A 19,333-nucleotide genomic window follows, 5' to 3' on the forward strand; every position below is an offset into this window, starting at 1 on the left:
TTATTCCTTTTTTGTTGCTTTTGAAGTATTCTTCTTTGTCTTTAGTCCTCAGAATTTGCTTGTGAAGTGATTGACATGAATTTGTTTGAGTTTATGCTTTTTGAGGTTTGCTCCATTTCCAGAATACATAAGTTCATACTTTTTGCAAAATTTTGAAAAATTTCAGCCTTTATGTTTTTTAAATACTCTGAGTCTGAACTCTTTTTCTTCTCAGGGGACTCTGCTCAAATACATGTTAGAATTTCTGTCACATTTTCATGGGTCCCTCACACACTTCTTATTTTTTTCAGTCCAATTTCCCTGTTTTTTTTTTCAGAATAAGTAATTTTAATTGTTCTCTCTGTCTCAAGTTAACTGTTTATTTTCTCTGTCCCATCCATTGTGCTGTTGTGCCCAACCATTGAGTTTTTATTTCAATTATTGTATTGTTTAGTTCAATAATTTTGAACTTTTTTTGGCTGAGATATTCTATTTTCTCATTTGTTTCAATGGTGTTTGTAACTAATATATAGCAATTTTATGACTGCTATTTTAACATTCATATTATATAATTCTAATATCTGTATCATTTCAGATTTGATATCTGTTAATTATTGCTTCTCATTCAAGGTGAGAATTTTCTTGTTTCTGCTGGTGATAGGTGGGAATTTTAGCTCCCTACTAAGCCTCCACTAATACAACCCTTGTTGAGGGGAGGAGGAGAGCCTCATTACTGCTCTGTGAGAGGTCTCAACTGACTCCATTGTTTGCGATGGCTTCTTTATCACTGGGCTGCACAGATTTGAATTTCAGACAACCAGATAATCTTCTCTGATACCACAGTGAGGTGGAGTTTGTGGGGGATTGTTGTTGGCCTTGCTCCATAAAGATGAAAGTCCTTGTTCCTATTTATGATTTCCCTAATACCACCTTGGCAGACAGAGCTGGAGAACATCAGTGCAGCCTGGTGAGGGTATAAGTCTAAGTTTTCCACTTGGCCATTTTCATTGGAGATAGAAAGAGGGCACTTTTTTTTGCGTGTGGTACTTTGGTAGAGTAGAGCATTTATTTTGGAAGAATTTATTTTCTTGTTAAGCTGCCCATTTTTTTTTTCTAGAAAGAAAGGTTTTGGTTGGGCTTATTGTCATTTCCAGGTTACTGGCTTCTCCTGTAACCAATCTGGGATATTTGAGGCCAAAACTCCATCAGAGAACATAGTTCTATGACATTCCTCAAATCCTAAAATCCCAAGCCAACCTGTCTTTCTCCCTGTTCCTTTCAGAGCCTTATGGTATGTTTTTTAAAAGATAATAGTCGGCCGGGCGCGGTGGCTCACGCCTGTAATCCCAGCACTTTGGGAGGCCGAGGCGGGCGGATCACGAGGTCAGGAGATCGAGACCATCCTGGTTAACATGGTGAAACCCCGTCTCTACTAAAAAATACAAAAAAATTAGCCGGGCGCGGTGGCGGGCGCCTGTAGTCCCAGCTACTCGGGAGGCTGAGGCAGGAGAATGGCGTGAACCCGGGAGGCGGAGCTTGCAGTGAGCAGAGATCGCGCCACTGCACTCCAGGCTGGGTGACAGAGTGAGACTCCGTCTCAAAAAAATAAAATAAAATAAAATAAAAAAAAAATAATAGTCATAGTTTTTAATTTTTACCTAGTACAAATAATAGAGAAAAACAGTTCTATCCCTACTTTCCAGAAGAAAGAATGGATATGTCCTGGATATATTTTTGACAGAAAGCTAACATGATTTTTTAAACTGATTGGATGTGGCTTCAATGAAAGAGTAGAGTAATGAGATTCCAGGGATTCTGCCTAATGCAGCTGGAAAGATGACATATCCATTTACTCTATTGGGATCGGAAACGTTGTGAAGGGAATTAATTTGGGGAATAACCAAGAGTTTAGTTTGCCTAACATGTTTAAGCTTATGTTTTAGTTAAACATGAAGTTTAACTAAAACTTCATGTTTAAGTTGAAAATGCCTACTGGACCTCCAACTTCAGATATTGTACAAATTGTTGCACTATCTCAATCTGGAGTGCAGGGAACAGGACAGGGTAAGATATAAGCTGGAGCTTAGTCACTTTCAAGGCCATGAGAATGGATGACATCTGAAAGAGCAAGTGCAAAAAGTAAAAGAAAAAGAATAACGTAAAGAACTAAGCTTTGCACCATTAAAGTGCCTATAGATGGAAATGAAGAAAAGACTCAGCAGTGAAGACTGAGACAAAGTTGCTTAGAGATTGGAGGAAAAGAGGAATGTAGGGTACCCAAGAAGCCAGTAAGAAAATATTTGTAGGAGAAAGGAGTGTCAGCGGTGTTGAAAACACAAGTAAAATTAGGAATGAGAAATATCCATTAAATTGAGCAATGTTGAAATAACTAGTGAAGTTGAAGAGAGAAATGTCAGTGGAGTAGTGGGGATGAATTACTGAATTTGGGGGATGATGGCAAAGAAACAATCATTTCAATGGGTTTGCTCTGGAAAAGAAAGCAGAGAAATGCAGTGGATGCTGGAGGAGAATTTGGGGCCAAGAGAGAGTTTGGTTTTATTTTGCTTTTGAAGAAGGGGAAATTATAGTTGCTTGGTTGGAATGATCAGAATGATCACTGGTCAGAATGATCTAGCGGAAAATGAGCATTTGATGATGCAATCAAATACAGTGGGAATCATCAAATGCAGTGGGAAATTGCTGGAACGATGTCTTTGAAGATGCATGCAAGGGTGGAATTTAGTGTATGACTAGATGGTGACCTTAGATAGGAGGAAAGACAGATCATCTGTGGTAATGGAAAGGGAGAAAACACATAAGGTCACAAGTCCAGGAAGGTAGATATAAATGGCAGTGTAGCATTGTTTTCTCGGCTTCATTTTCTCAGTGAAGGAGGAAGCAAGGGCATCACCTTGGAGTGAGAATGGGAGAGATGTTATTGGATACACTTGGAGAGAGAAGTTGATATGACATTGTCATCTAAGGGAGCAAGGGACTGAATGGACAAGAAAATGAAGTGTGATGCAGTAGTTCATGAAAGGTGAGAAAAGCACACTCTTATTTATATCTTACATGAGCCGCTTGCAAGCAATTATATAACATCTCCACTGTTGGAGGAGATTTAGAAGAAAAAAGAGAAGCAAGCCATGGAATATTTTAACTAGGCGACATTTCATAAGTATAATTCTACATGCTAAGAAAGCAAATATTGCGTCTAGAGAAAGTAAAGTGTGAGCACATAGGTGCCTTTTGACAGACTCTGAAATAGAAGTCAGTTCTCTCCTATAAATCGCTAAGCCTCAGAATATACAGTCTACAGAGTAAGATAATGTGGCACATGCTTCATAACTAGTAGAAAATTCAAACAGTGTCAAAATTCTGCATATGCTCCTTATCGCAGAGATGTTCCAACTTGTGTATATAAGCAATTGCTTTGATTTTATTGATGTCACTTAGAAAAGTATATATCATGGAGGTTCGAACTAAAGTTATACATATCTTTGAAGACAAATTTTTTATAAGTTACGATTATTTTACCAAATTTTCCAGTGGGTTTAAAACCACCTAGAATTTCTTCTTTAAAACACTTTTTCAAGTACAAGTAAAAATAAGTCCTCCTATATTATAGCAATTTATAGTGTCCAAAGTGCACTTGAATATATTACTTTATGTGACATTTGAAGCAAAGACAGTGAATCATCGTCACAGTCACTCAGGTGTTAAGCTATGGATAGAACAGAACAAGTATCTGCTTGACTCCATTGCTCTAATGCAGGGTAATGGGATCCACGACATGGAGTTCAGCATGGCTATCACTCTATTATGGACAGATCTTAGCATTAAATCACATGGACGTCAAAGTCTTCATTTATGGAAAAAGGCAATGATACAGACAAATTAGCAAAATAATGATGTGATATGAATATAAGTAGTCATAAACAAAATGTCTCAAATACACTTCAAACATTTTAAGTAATCTATCTAAAATATTCTGTAAATTACCAAGAACTAAGTATAATCAAATACAAGCCACAGTAACACCTCAAATTTCCAATATTTAGCTAATCTGCAAACTCATATGTTAATAATAGTCTTGAAAACCATAAAGAAGAAAAATAAATCACCACTATTGTTTAATACATATTTCAAAATTTATGCTCTTAAGTAAGAAGGCCTTAAATTCTCACTCAGATTCTCACTTTTTGTGCTACACATTTGACATATTGGCTATCCACATAGCTATCCACATATCCAAACCCACTATATAGGAAAGTAACAGACTTAGTGTTTTAGAATGGAATGAAGCAGGAGGAACTATAGAACCATTCCACGCATGTGCACATGTATGACTATGCTTATAACCTCCATGGCAATCCAGGAATATTTAGTGTGCGAGCAAATGATCCCACAAACCACAGATTATCACTGAGTGAATGCCCAGTGCAAAAACCAATATCCATACTGATGATTATACAAGTTTAATTGTACTTGGGACATTTTGTTTAAGATTGCACAGACTGCTGTCACAGATGAAGAGAGAAAAGATACAATCTAAAATAATTAACATGAAGATAAAAGCATTGACATTGTAAAAATAAAAATATTAAGCTGCAAAGAAAAGTGGATGGCCCATGTGGCTCAATATTTGAACACTCAGAACATTCTCCATTTTACTCTCTCATCATAATCACCCATCGTTATCATGTATCAAGTCTCTTCAATGCCTAGATACATTAACAGCAATCTATTTATCAAATATAAATTTCAATCACTACCTTCTTAATGCTCTGAAAATTAAAAGGCTTATTTAAACTCTGGGCTTTGGTTACCCACATTTCACTTTTAAATTTATTATTTTTTTTTTTAAAAAGGTGGCTATCTTACCGTTTCCACATATGTAGTAAAAATTAACAATATGTATGATAGCAAGCATCATGCAAAATTATGTGGATTAAATACAAAAATATTTTAAGTTTTATATAATATACTGAAAGAGGAACTTTTACTGGCTTGGAGAGGAGAAAAATATATTTTTTAAAACTAAAACTACTTGTGCTACTAAAACAACTGAGGAACTGTTTCATGGGAAGAGTATATTACAAATACATTGTTGACAAAAATGAGAAATTTTAACCAAAAATTTTACTCCTTGATATATTATGTTAACATGTATAGGTATAAGTAAACATTTACATCAATTATGTTAACCTTATGTTTACATTATTATCTATTTCATTTCGCTTTCTAGTGTGTCCTGATTACTGATTTCCAGAACAATATAGATTTCAGCCTATTAGTTTATATTCAATCTCATTTAAATATTACCTTCTTAGTGTAAATGCTTTTCTGCAGAAACAATATAAACTTCATAAGACTGTAGTCTTTGGAATACCTCTAGGCTGCTTTACATTACTGCCATTTTCAGAACTCCTTGGTTTAAAGCAATAATAATGAAACTCCTTTGCATTTAAATAACATTTGTTCACTCAGGAAAAATTTATTTTAAGGTGAGAAGTTTTGTTTTCTTATTTTACACAGAAAGATTATTTATGCAGCTCAAATTACTCATCCAGGATAATAATTTAAAGTTTTAGACAAAGTGAATTAGAGAAAGAAACAATTATCCAGATGAAAGGAAGAAGACAGCCATCTTTATTGTTCACCTCTAGTGGTCACCTAGGCAATGCAATCTCATTTAATTTTGCCACAGTGAACTATGTATAGTAGGTGGTATCTGTTTTTCCCTCATAGGAACAACGATTCAGAGAAAGCAAGAAGTCACACAGGTTCACAAAGTTGGCAAATGGGGAGACTGATATTAGAAGTCAGGCCTGTACACTTCAGATATGATAGCTTTTCCACAAACACACACACACATGCATACACATGCACACACACACAACTAATCTTGAGTCTAACACTCCTTTGAGTCAGATATACTTAAAATCCCTTTCCAAGACAACACACAATAAAATGATGAATAAAATAAACAAAAGTAATGTCAAAAGTGCAGTCAGAGTAATAACGAAAGAAGAAAAATGTCTCGGTTGTCAGGAATGATGACGAAGTATAAAGATCCACAGGTAAGAAGTCTGTACGAGCAGAGACCCAAAGGCAAACATTCAGGGCCACCACTGGAAGGACCCAGGCAGGAGAGGAGAGGCACCATCACCTGCATAGATAACTCTCTTAGTGTGTCAGTATGAAAAACCATTCTTATCACCCAAAGGATTATAGTAAAAAAACTTGCCAATCTTGAACTCAGATCTGGATGAAAGAATTAAAAACCATTTCTGAGATTTTGTGAATTGGCCCACAGGTGGGTTTGTGATGAGTTATCTCTACCTGTGTGGCCTCATATCCCCAACTGAGAATTTAGTTTAAAGAATATCTGGGTTGCTAATAGCCCCTTCAGCTGGAAGAACTAAATGTAAATTCTGTCTTCATAATACATTATAGAGCCAAACTGAGGGATACTTATAGAGTGCCAAGACCATGAGCCCACAGTGAGAAATCCCAGGGGGAAATAGAATTTAGTGAGTGCATCAGCAGCAGAACAAAGAACAGATAACGGAGTCAGATCTATACAGACTGCAGATCTTGCAATTACAGATACAGCATATAAATAGGATTGTCTAACAAGATTAATATTGATAGAAAGGAGATATCAAATGTATAATCGTGATGTAAAATACTATGAGGCAAATATAAAATAGGATAGAATAGAACTTCCAGAAGTGAAAATCATAATAGCCAGAATCAGAAATTCAATAAATAGTTTAAATGATAGACTCAATGTAACCAAAGAGAGAGATAGTGAACTGAAAGGAAGATGGGAGGAGTTGCCTTTAGCAGTCCACAGAGGGCAGACAAGTTCAAAATACGAAAAAACGTAAGAAAATGGAGAATCCAGGGAGCTGATCTAACATCCATCCAAATGTTACTGAAGGAAAGAACACAGATAATAGAGAGGAGGCTCTTCAAAGATAATGGCTAAAAATTCTTCAGAATTGAAGAAATACATAAATTTTCATATTCCAGTCTTGTGACTCTCAAGCAAAGAAAATACATCTTCAGATAGATATGTCAGAGTGACACAGCAGATTACCATGGGGCGTGGATGGGCATGGATTCTGAAATCTTTAACACTCAGAAAGAAGAGACAGTTTTCCTACAAAGAAAAAATAGATAGATGGCAGACTTTCTCAAACTCCAAAACTCAGTATGAGCGCTAAGGGATGAAAATATTACAAAATACATCAAACTGTCAACCTTTTTAAGGAAGAAGAAAAAAAACAAATAAACAGTGTTAAATTAATCTATTGATACCTATGAATCAATCATCTGTCTATATCTGTCATCCATCTATGCCTCTATGTATCTATCATCCATCTCTATCTATCATTAAGCTGCTGATGGGCACATGATTGATCATAACCCTCTTGAACTTTACACTCACATTTAATGTTATAAAAATTCATTTGTGTAAATAATGACATATCTTTTTGTAAGTGTGACAAATCTGTAAAATCACAAATGTGAGCAATGTAACTGATAAGCCAGTGGAACCAGGCACCATTGCTTTAATTAACTGATTTTAGTTTCCATCTTGATCTCAGTCTATGACAAAATTGCATTGGTTCTAAATGGTCTAAGCTTTTTTGGTCTCAATTCAACTTCCATTGTACACCGCTCTAAAACCTGATTTTCCTACTTAAATTGCTCCCTTCATTGATGGCACCACAACCCACCAATACACTTTGCACCCCACCTTACATCCTTCCCAACTGTATCCTGCAGGAAACATGTCCCATGACTAAACCATCCTTGATTATGGCATGCTTTTTAACAGTTTGGTAATTGGTAATTTTGCATACACTTTTTGTCTGCTTTAAATGCTACTTACATATGTCTTGCAAAATTACATATATCCTGCAAAATTCTACCTGCTATTTAAGAGGTGGGACCTTAATCACATCCTCTGTAAAGCAGTTCCTGACCTAGACCTCTGTACTCTGTGTATCACCATGTCTATACACACCCACATTGTATCATGTGTCATGTTAATAAAGATATTATTTGTTGAGCTCCTACTATGTGCCAGAGACTGTATTCTCTTTTACTTGCATTCACTTGTTTCATCTTCACAATTACCTGATAAGACAGATAGTATTATATTCATTTAGAAGTGAAAAACATAATAATAAGAATCAGAAATTCAATAGTTTAAATAATGGACTCAATCTGTCAAAGAAAGAGTTATGAACTGAAAAGAAGAAAGAAGGAGTCACCTTTAGTGCCCCATAGAAAGACAAATAGGTACAAAATATAAGAAAAACTAAGTATTAAAGAGTTGTCAATAAATTTGCTTTATATGTATAAAGAAAATCTCATATTAAAATTATTTTAAAGGTAAAATAAAACAAGATGCACAATAACAAGTGGATTTAACAATGCTAGGTTTAACATTTATCTTAACATGTTAAGATAAATATCCTTAATATGAATCTTATACTTAGCAATGTATTTCACAAAAAAATTAACTCTGTTAATAAGGTATCCTTCTGTGGGTGCCATTGTTCTTGTGGTAAATATTATCATTCATTTGCTTCTATGTTTGGAGGAGCCTTCAAATAACAACACCAACACCTCCAACTGCATCTGTTCTGTCTATCCTAATCAAAGGAGACACAGGCAGTAGTCCCTGGGGACTGCTGCCCAGACTATGGAACCTGCGATAGTGTTGCCACGGGCTGACTACAACTGTGACCAACTGGGGCTAATCCCACTGCGGCCACCACCAGGGGATCCGGTGACAATGTCTTCACTCGAGCCATAATCTTTTCTTCCAGGGCTGCCATATCTGGAACCGCATAAGCCCTGGGAAATTAGGAACGTAAATGTCCCTAGTGGTGACTATTGACTGGCAAAATTGAAACATCACATAAGAAATAGAGAGAAGGGGTTTACAGCACTGTCTTTTCAATTTAACAATCTCTAATAATAAAAGACAGGGACACTCTAGGTTTCAAGAGTAGGCCTTTGTATTATCTTTCTGTTATAAAATCACAACTCTCTGAACAGTACGTGCCCATCTGCAAGTATTTTTCTACTCCTGAAAAATGTTTCCCTTCTTCCTTCTGGTTTTTTTTTTTTTTTGAGACGGAGTCTTTTTATTTTTTATTTTTTGAGATGGAGTCTTGCTCTGTCGCCCAGGCTGGAGTGCAGTGGAGAGATCCCGGCTCACTGCAAGCTCCGCCTCCCAGGTTCATGCCATTCTCCTGCCTCAGCCTCCCGAGTAGCTGGCACTATAGGCGCCCGCCACCATGCCTGGCTAATTTTTTGTATTTTTAGTAGAGAAGGGGTTTCACTGTGTTAGCCAGGATGGCCTCGATCTCCTGAACTCGTGATTTGGCCATCTCGGCCTCCCAAAGTGCTGGGATTACAGGCGTGAGCCACCGCGCCCGGCCTTCCTTTTCTTAGTCTTATTTGCACACATTTGGAATGTCAGTCTACCCAAAAAGGCCAAACAAGGAGAAGCGCAAACATAAAATACTTCTGATTGAAAAGTTTATAAACATACAATCAAATGTAAAAACAGGATTAAACTGATAGCTTCTTTATCAATGTTAGTAATCAGTGACCACTTTTACTTCTAAAACATTTTGAAAAATCAGTTGTATTTACTTAGGTCATATTTTATAGAATACAACCTAAGTGTCTATCAACAGATGAATGGATAAAGCATATATATACACAGTTGACTATAATGCAGCCAGAGGAAAGAAGGAAACCCTTCCATTTGTGATAACATGAATGAACAGAGGACATTATGCTTAGTGAAATAAGTCAGGCACAGAAAGACAAATGCTGTATGACCTCACACATGCATAATCTAAAAAAAAGTCCAATCCACAGAAACAGAAAGTAGAATTGGCTTCCAGGGACTGAGAAATGGAAGAATAGAAGGTGCTGATAAAAAGGTACAAACTTTCAGTTATAAAATGAACAAGATCTCAGGGTCTAATGTATAGCAGGGGAGGTGATAGATGCGTTACGTTACTGTAATAATCATTACACAATGTGTATGTATATATATCTATCAAGTCATCATATTATACACCTTGAATATATATATATTCTTTGTAAATTCAATATTTTTAAATAAAAGAAGAATGCAATCTCATTAAAATCAGCAAATAAATAACATTGGCATACAAGAGTTTTTTTTTAAAGTTTAAAAAATATAGACAATGTGTATTTTGTGCATGTGTGTGTACACAGACTCCAATCTCCATGTTGACAGATTTCAGTGAGTAGCTCTGTGATGTGGGAAAAAGAAAAAACAATGTTCCTATCTAGGCCTGCACACACCATCCCTCCCAGATGACCTATTAAGAATCTATCCATAATAGGTGCACTAGTCTAGATACATTCTCTCTCTGGATCACATTTTCACAGATAATGAACCTCAAAAAGCCACATCCTACATCATGTCACACCCATGTGGAAGCCAGTACAAATTCCAAGGTTAATAGTAGATATTAGTTCTCTTAATGTCATCTTCAGGAAATTGTGGTTTCACTCGTGGGATTGCTAATAGTGTGTTTTATTCCACAAGGAAACTGGAAGAAGTTGTTTTGTTGATTTTAAAGTCTAATGGTGCCCATTACACTGAGGTACTGATTGTACTGATGCTATTTATCCGACAGTTCTGTCATATTTGGAATTTAAGCTCCATGATTCTTCATGATTTTCGTATCTTTTTACTAGCAACACCTTTGAAACTGGTGTCTCTATGGGGAAGTAGATAGCCGTCTTGTATTGATTTTACCCTCATTTACCTTTTAAAAATATTTCGTCAATATTTAAAACTAGCACAGGCTAAATTTAAGTTTCCTTCAGGGCCCATTGAAGGGTATACTATCATGAGAACAGCGACAGATATCTCTGACTTAGAGTGGTAAACCATTCAGAAGGATGACAGGAACTGAATGTTGGATTTCAGCTCCCCTGGAGCACCAGGGGAAGATGATTGCTTTCTTGTATGTTAACTGAAGCTTTAACACATCTATCTGACAACTGCCATGCATCATTCTGATCAACAGTCACTTTACTATCTGCATGTAAAGATCTTGAATAATTGCTGCCTACGTTTTGATACTATTTTTAAATGATCACAGATGAAGCAGGTTTTATCTGATATGAACTCAATGCTAAAACTTCAACTGTATAATCTCTGAAGAAATCACAGAACGTTCCTCAAAAGTAGTTAATAAAAGGCACTGGGGGAAAGCAGTATTTTGCTGATAGAAGTCACAGTAAATGCATTGGATATTTCAGTTTTAACTCTCTAGCTGTCTCTTGTAGGTGAAAATGTTGACACACGTTTCTAAATGATCAATATTTTATAGGACTTTCTGCATAACTAGAATTAGAGTCAGATGTGCTAAATATGTCAAGAGTGTTTTTTCTCTGCGTCACCTCCTGAAGCCTCTGAGGAGCTACTTGACTTCTACTATAAACTCCCAGACACACTAATCAGGGAGTGATGAGCAGGTTTAAGCCCCATTTGATAGGGGTTATTGTTAAGTCACCTTCATTAGAAGCTCACCCTGATAAAGCCCTGGAGCTCAGCTACAGGTTCATCAGCCTGTTGTTTTCTGGCGCTGACCCTGTATTACCTGTTTCCTCTCCTAATTCTAGAGGTTTTGTGAGGCAAAGCCTTTTCCCAGGGGTCCCTTTACTATCCAAATCCTATATCCTGCCCTCTCACAGAGGCTGCCCTTACATATTTACCATGAATTCTCAATTCTTGTTTCTGCAACTGAGCTATGCCCTACAATATGTCCAGGAATTCGGAGCAAGGAGCTAAGAGGGTCACTTGGCATGATGCCTGGGTTTTGACCCATCTGCCAATCCTTGATTTTCAGATACCAACATTTTGCCTGACTGGAGCTTCTCCAAATGCTCAGTTCTGTGCCTTCTCCCTCAGAGTGAGCCTTTTACCTGGGCTCACATCTCACTGTTTATCCTTCACGGTCAGTGGGTTAATGTTGGGGCTGATGGCACCCTCTCCTGCCTTGGTGCAGATGCAGAGAAATTGTCCGGCCTACCACTAACTCCCTGTCCCAGACCTTGTCCCACTGCCACCCCTGAGTCCCAGTCCACAAGGGCTTTTGGAACCACTTTTGCACAATTATAACAATGAGAGAAATCTGGCATAACTGACTCCCTAGTGCTTCTAACCTCACAAGCTAACTACCTTTGATTATTTCTGTGCAAAAGCCAAAATAACTATGGGAGGGATTTACTTTATAATTTAATGGAAAAATGTAGTCATAGTTTAACTTTAAAGCAAGGAACTTTAAAGCAAGGATGATAATAGTCGCTTCCCAAAGTTAAGCTTTTCCGTACTGGGGACTGAAACTGCCTTTGTAAAACTAATGAAAGGCCACAAGATTATAATTATGCTAGGGACCTGAATTCTGCTAAGATATAGGCATAAACAGCACCTAGGCATTGTTTCCTAGCTTGCTTTTTATAATTGCTTGCTGCTCAGGATTCACATAGCCAGTGGTCCGAAGATTTGTAACTTCCCCAGTTGCCCCTCTAGGTAACATCGCTATTGTGAAACCTCAGCCTGGTCTTTGAGATATTTTTCAGACTTTGCATTCTAGTAGACCAGCTAATGCCACCCAGACCAGTGACTCCACCCAGGAGCTAACTAAATGCCTGAAGACAGTTTTGGCAGCACTGTGATTTAGGCCCTGATCCAACCAGTCAGTAGAACCCATTCCATAGCTGCCTGCCCACCAAACTATCCTTAAAACCCTAGTCTTCAAATTTCCAGGCAGAGAGATTTGAGAAATATCTCCTGTCCTCTTTGCTTCACTGCCTTGCAAGCATTAAACTCTTCATCTAATGCAATACTGGCTGTCTCATTGTATTGGCTTTTTCTGTGAAGTGGACAAGAAGAGCTTGACTGAACTGTAACACTTTCTTTCAGCCTGAGCAAGGCAGGTCAAAAGTGTCAGGCAAAGACAATCCTAGAAGCAGCTTTCAGCTAATGTGATAGACCTGAAAATATAAACAACTTCCTCCCTATTGTGGGGTTGGAGAAAAAACTACAACATTCTATAATCCTCAGGATTTTTCAGCAGAGTGGAGCTTCATTTTTCTCCCTCATGAGTAAGCTGCCTGACAGCAATCTTGTTTTCAGTCCCCTGCCCCTGACTGTTCTATTTTCCACCCAGGACTTCAGAGCATTGCTTCCAGATAACAAAATAGCATCCTTGCCTATGGTTCTTCAGACTAACATCTGCCTTTCCTTAGAACATTCTCCTAACCTTTCCACTCACTTAAGCAGACTGAGAGTTAACACTCTATTTGTTGTAATACTCAGATGAGACTTTCTGCTCTCCAAAGTTGGATGTTTATCTCTGCCCTACTGTCTCAAATTCATCTCATAATTAACTGATAAGAGAGGTGATCCCTGTCCAGAGAGCAAATGGACTATGTATTGTGGCAATACAACACAAAGAGTGCACTGTGAAAGGTCAAGTTTAAAGAGGGTATCTTTTAATACAGAGGTGTCTGCGGGCCTTTACCAGTGGGAGGTTTTAAAAAGCAGACAAAGGGAGTTTTTCTCAAAGAATATCTGGTTATCTGAAAGTACAGTGTGCTACTTTCTCTGTTGTAGATTCGCTTTCCTCAGATGCAGACCTAGAAGATAGAATTCCTTCCTGGGACAGGGGTCCCAGGAAGTACTTTCAGGTAAGAAAAGCGAGTTATAGAGCAGAAGAAAAAAAATTAAAAAGCACACATGATCATCTCAATTGATTCAGAAAAAGCATTTGACAAATTTCAATACCTTTTGATGATAAAATTCAAAACTGCCTCAATACTCAGCCCACTAGGAATAGTAGACAACTACCTCATCATAACAAAGGCAGTATATGAAAAACCCACAGCGAATATCATACTCAAAAATGAAGCTTTTCCTTTAAGATCTGGAATAAGAAAAAAAATGCCTGCTTTTACCACTTTTATTCAGCATAGTATTGGAAATCTTAACGAGAGTAATAAGGCAGGAGAAATAAATAATAGTCATCCAAATTTGAAAGGAATAAGTAAACTTATCTTGGATCACAGATGACATAATCTTATATGTAGAAAACCATAAACATTCTGCAATAAACTATTAGAACTAATAAATTCAGCAAAGTAGCAGAATACAAAATCAAAATGTAAAAATCCATTACATTTCTATGCACTAACAATAAATAATCCAAAAGTAAACTAAGAAAATAATTTTTAACAATACTATCAAAAATCATCAAGTACTAAGGGTTTAACTTAAGCAAGGGGTTGAAAGACTTGTACATGAAAACAACAAAACATTGCTAAAAGAACTCAAAGTACACATAAATAAATGGAAAGATGCTATGTTCATCTATCAGAAAACTTACTATTATTAAGATGTCCTTACTACTAAAAGTGATCTACAGGTTCAACATGATCCTTATAAAAACTGCAATGATATTTTTTCAAGAAATAGAAAAATTCATTCCAAAATTTATTTGAGATCTTAAGGAACCCAAATTAGCTGATTTCAAAATTTGCTATAAAGCTACAGTAAAAACAAACAAACAAACAAAAGGCATAACTGTGCTTTACTGGCATAAAGACAAATATATAGACTAATAAACTAGAATAGAGAGGGCACAAATACCCCCTTATGTATACGGCACATGATTTTGAACTGGATATCCAAATGCTAAAGAATGAAGTTGGATCTTTACCTAATGCCATGTACAGAAGTTAACTTAAAATATAACCAAACCTACAAGAAAGAGCAAAAATTGTAAACTCTTAGAAGAAAATATAGTGGAAAAGATTCATGACACTGAATTTGGCAATTATTTATTGGAGGTGGTACAAAAGGTACGACCAATAGAAGAAAAAATTGACATGGATTTTATTAAAATTAAAAACTTTTATGCATCAAAAATACTAATAGAGTAAAAAGGCAATCCACAATGTGGGAGAAAATATTGCAAATCACATATCTGATAAGGGACTAGTATCTAAAATACATTAAGAACTCCTGCAACTAAGCTCCAAAAAACAAACAATCCAATTCAAAAATAGACAAAGGATATGAATAGACACTTACCCAAAGAGGACGCACAAGTAGACAATAAGCACATAAAATGATGCTCTACATTATTAATTGACAGGAGAATGCAAATGAAAACCACGGTGAGATTCAACCTCACACTTATTTGGATAGCTATTATCAAAAACACAGAGAACAACAGGCTTGGCATGAATGTGGAGAAATTGGAACCCTTGTATTTTGCTTGTTGAAATGGAAAATGGTACAACTACTGTGGAAAAGAGTACAGCAGTTTCTTAAAAAGTTGAACAAAGAATTAGTATTTTATCCAGCAATTTCACTTCTGGGTATATACACCAAATAATTGAAAGTGGTGACTCAAACACATTTGTACACCTATGTTCCTAGAGGCATTTTTCAAAAAGCCAAGGTGGAAACAACCTCAATGTTCACTACCAAGTGAGAAGATAAACAAAACGTGGTATAAATACACAATGGAATGTTATTCAGCCTTTGAAGGGAATGAAATTCTGATATATGCTTCAACATGGATGAACCTTAAAGACATTATGATAATTGAAATAAGTCATCCACAAATGGTCAGATATTGTATGATTCCACCTACAAGATCTACCCAGAATAGTCAAATGTAGAGGCAGAAAGTAGAACAGTGGTTACCAGGGGTTAAGAGGAGAGCATGGAGAGTTACTGTTTAATGCGTACAGAGTTTCAGTATGGCATGATGAAAATTCTGGCAATGAATAGTGGTGATAGTTACACGACAAAATGAATGCACGAAATGCTACTGAACTTTGTACTTAAAAATAGTTAAGATGGTACATTTTATATTATGTATATTTTACCACAGTTAAAAAAAAAACTTAACTGACCATATAAGAGTGGGTCTATTTTTGGACTCTTTAGAATGTTCCACTGATTGCTATGCCTGAATTTATTACAGCATTACATTGTATTTATTATTAGAATCTTATAGTAAGTGCTGAAATCAGGTAGAATAAACACTCCAACTTTGTTCTTTTTATTCAAGATTGTTCTGGTTATTGTAAGTCCTTTATATTTCCATGTAAATTTTGGAATCAACTTGTACATATCCACAAAAATATTTTGGGGTTTTGACTGGTTTGGAATATTTAGAAAGATGTGACAGCTTATCAATACTTAGCTTTTAATTTATGATCATGTTGTATTTCTCCATTTATTTGTTTATATCTTTTAATTTCCTTCAACATAGTTTTTGTAGTTTTCAGGATAGAGATCATATACATCTTTTGTTAAATATGTTCCTGAGTGTATTGTCTTTCTGACTTATTGTGGATTGCATTTTCATTTCATTTCTAGTTGCTTGTAGGTGGTTTTAGAAACACAATTAACTTGGGCTATTGTCCTTATTCCCAGCAACCTTTCTAAATTTTAGTGTTATTCTATCTTTTGTAGAATTCTTAAGGTTTTCTATGCATATCATCATGAAATCTACAAGTAAAGCCATTTTGCCTCTTCCTGTATAATTTTTGTTCTTTATATATCGTTTGTGACTTGCTGTAGGAGCATGGTGAACAACATTGATTATTAAGCAAGGTATTATCCTTGACTTGCTTTCAATCTCAGAGAAAATGTTCAATGTTAACTAACATATTAGTGAGAGGCTTTAATTAGATGACAGTTGTCAGATTAAGAAAATTCTTGTCTATTCATATCTTGCTGAAGTGTTTTGTAAAAATGGGTGTTGAATTTATCAAATGCTTTTTTGAATTTGTTGACAATGCCATAGGATATTTCTCCTTAATTCTCTTCATTATTCCTAGCACTCAGAGCTTTATTTATATGCACAATTATCTTTTAAGAAGAGAATAGGTCTATTTGTATCAGCTATTACTGACTGTGAAGTTTAAAATCAATAATATTATTTCAGTATCGAAGTAGTAAATTTTACTGATTTTATTTTTTGATCTGGGACCAGTGTGATATATTTATTCTAGAGGGTTATATGACTCATGTCACTTCTCTATTATTAACCAAAGGGAAGAAAGGACAACCCCATGGGAACAGTTTAATCAGCCTTGACATCCAGGCCCATGATTCAGAATGATTTAAATGGTCTGTGACAAAAGAATAGTTAACAGTCTGCAAAATGTCCATTATCTTTAGCTGGCAAAGGCCTATTGATTTAGGGTCTTGTGTGATTCACATAGGGTGTTAGTAAGAAGTGATGTGAGAGCTCAAGTTCAGCATTATTCACCACCAACTAAACACTCCAAGGTAAGTCTGTTAATAAGGTACAAATTAAATCTCCATGCTAAATAGCTGCAGATGTTTGGGGAAAGCAGGGAGCAGACTACATGCTACTGTCTGTAATTTTCTTCTGAGATCACATACGGCAACATTGTTAAAAAGAAGCCTTTAATAGCATTATTATACAATGAATGATAAACTCCAGAACTTGTCTTATGATAATGTCTTTTAGCAGAATAAAATCTAATCTCATCTAAGGATGTCTTCCACAGCTATGCTGCCTCGACATAAGTAAGTACAGCAATCAGTTTTGCACTGTAATTTATGGCTCTTTCTGAAGTTAGATTAGGAGCAGTGTAATGTGTCAATGGGTTGGAGCATTGGAGAAAAAAATTTGCTACAGCACTTGGGCATAATTCTATTAGGGAGGCCCACAGAATCATTTAGACACTATCCTAGGGGAACACCACTCACGCTGAGTTCAGTGACCACTGCCTAACGTCTCCGGATTCAGTGATGCTGAAGGATGGGCCCCACCCTGGCACCACTCTCAATAGTCCCAGGTCATGAAAGATAAGACCAGAGCAAAGGCCATCACCATACACAGTTCTCAATTAATTCTCTATGTAAAATGGTAGAATAATCAGAAAATACAGTGTCACTCCCATCATATGATGACATCTAGGAGTCATAGACAACAGGCTGGAGATGGGCCCAAAATATGTATTCATGGACCCCAGGCAAGGTTCTCATACAGGGCCGCTGATTACTTAATGATGTAAGCAAAAATTCCATGCAGAGCCATTGACTAGACACTGAAAGAAAAACGTATTTAAAATGTTCTGTGAATAAACATTTTTATTAACAAAAAACAAACACAAAAAATTTCAACAGAAGAAAAAGCTACTTACACCAGAATAGAAAGGCTCACCAGACACACATATCACATCCTGTTCCTGGATCATCAAAATGTCTTTGGCTAGGTGCAGCCGCACTTTGAAAGGCTCCTGGTTACCATCCTGCAGCAAACAAATTCCTGTCTTTGTCTTCAGATTAAAAAAAAAAAACAAACAGAGGAAAAATTATACTTAGTTTATAGGTTGTAATTTTGTGGCCAGTTTACAGCAAAACATGGTGAATAACATTTAAGAGGTGGTGAAAACACACTCTGATGAGCCTGAAATTGAATACTTAACGTGGGTGCAAGGGAAAAAAAGGAGAATGATCTCAAGTAAAGTGAACTCTCGGATAATGAAAACAATGTCACAAAATTCACACAAAGAAGTGGGGAGTAAGGATTATGGTACATGTACTACATTTTTAAAATAATGAGGGTTTTTGTAATACTTATAATCTAAAAATAAAAAGGTAATTGCTTTATTGAGATATAATTCAAATTCCATACAATTCAACCCTTTAAATGTACAATTCATGTATTGTTAATATACTCAATGGTGTGCAACCATCACTGTAATCAATTTTAGAACATTTCCATTACTTCAAAAAGAAGGAACACACTCCTATTTCTCCATTTCCCCTCCCACTGCCCCAGCCTATTCTAAACTCCACTATGTCAGCATTCCTAGTCACTAACAAACACATGCATGCATGCATACGCACATGCACAGACATGCACGAACACGCACTCACTCACACACACACACACACACACACACACACACACACACACACACGCAGTTTATACCTAGAAGGAAATAAGGGTAACAAGGTGAAATAAACTACCCAGATTAACACAGTTAATTAAAATTGGAGCCTAGTTTAAGACCCAAGATTTTTGATGCCTAATCCAATGTGTTTGCTTTATATACTTTGGGTAATTGTGAAAACAGACTGTAAAGATTTCTGAACTTGTGCTATTATCTTAGTAATCACCAAAGAAGTCCATGAGTCTTGTCACTTATCCAGAATATATATATTAACCTGGATTAATATAAATATTCTCCATAGAAAGTGCACTTAACA

General features: G+C 36.2%; 1 protein-coding gene across 6 annotated transcripts in view; it reads right to left on the bottom strand.

Annotated features, from left to right (window-relative positions):
• Window positions 1–19,333, bottom strand: part of SNTG1 (syntrophin gamma 1) — an 880,400-nt gene that overhangs the window by 372,752 nt on the left and 488,315 nt on the right. For 4 of the 6 annotated variants that reach the window (XM_019032962.4, XM_019032961.4, XM_063709288.1 and 1 more), the window contains one exon: window positions 18,262–18,396. The exons of the other annotated variants lie outside the window; for them this stretch is intronic. In XM_019032962.4, the coding sequence (XP_018888507.1) occupies window positions 18,262–18,396 (135 nt within the window). The remainder of the gene's footprint in view (window positions 1–18,261; window positions 18,397–19,333) is intronic. 6 annotated transcript variants of the gene reach the window in all.

The sequence above is a fragment of the Gorilla gorilla genome, chromosome 7 (assembly GCF_029281585.2).
Source record: "Gorilla gorilla gorilla isolate KB3781 chromosome 7, NHGRI_mGorGor1-v2.1_pri, whole genome shotgun sequence".
NCBI classification, from domain to species: domain Eukaryota; kingdom Metazoa; phylum Chordata; class Mammalia; order Primates; family Hominidae; genus Gorilla; species Gorilla gorilla.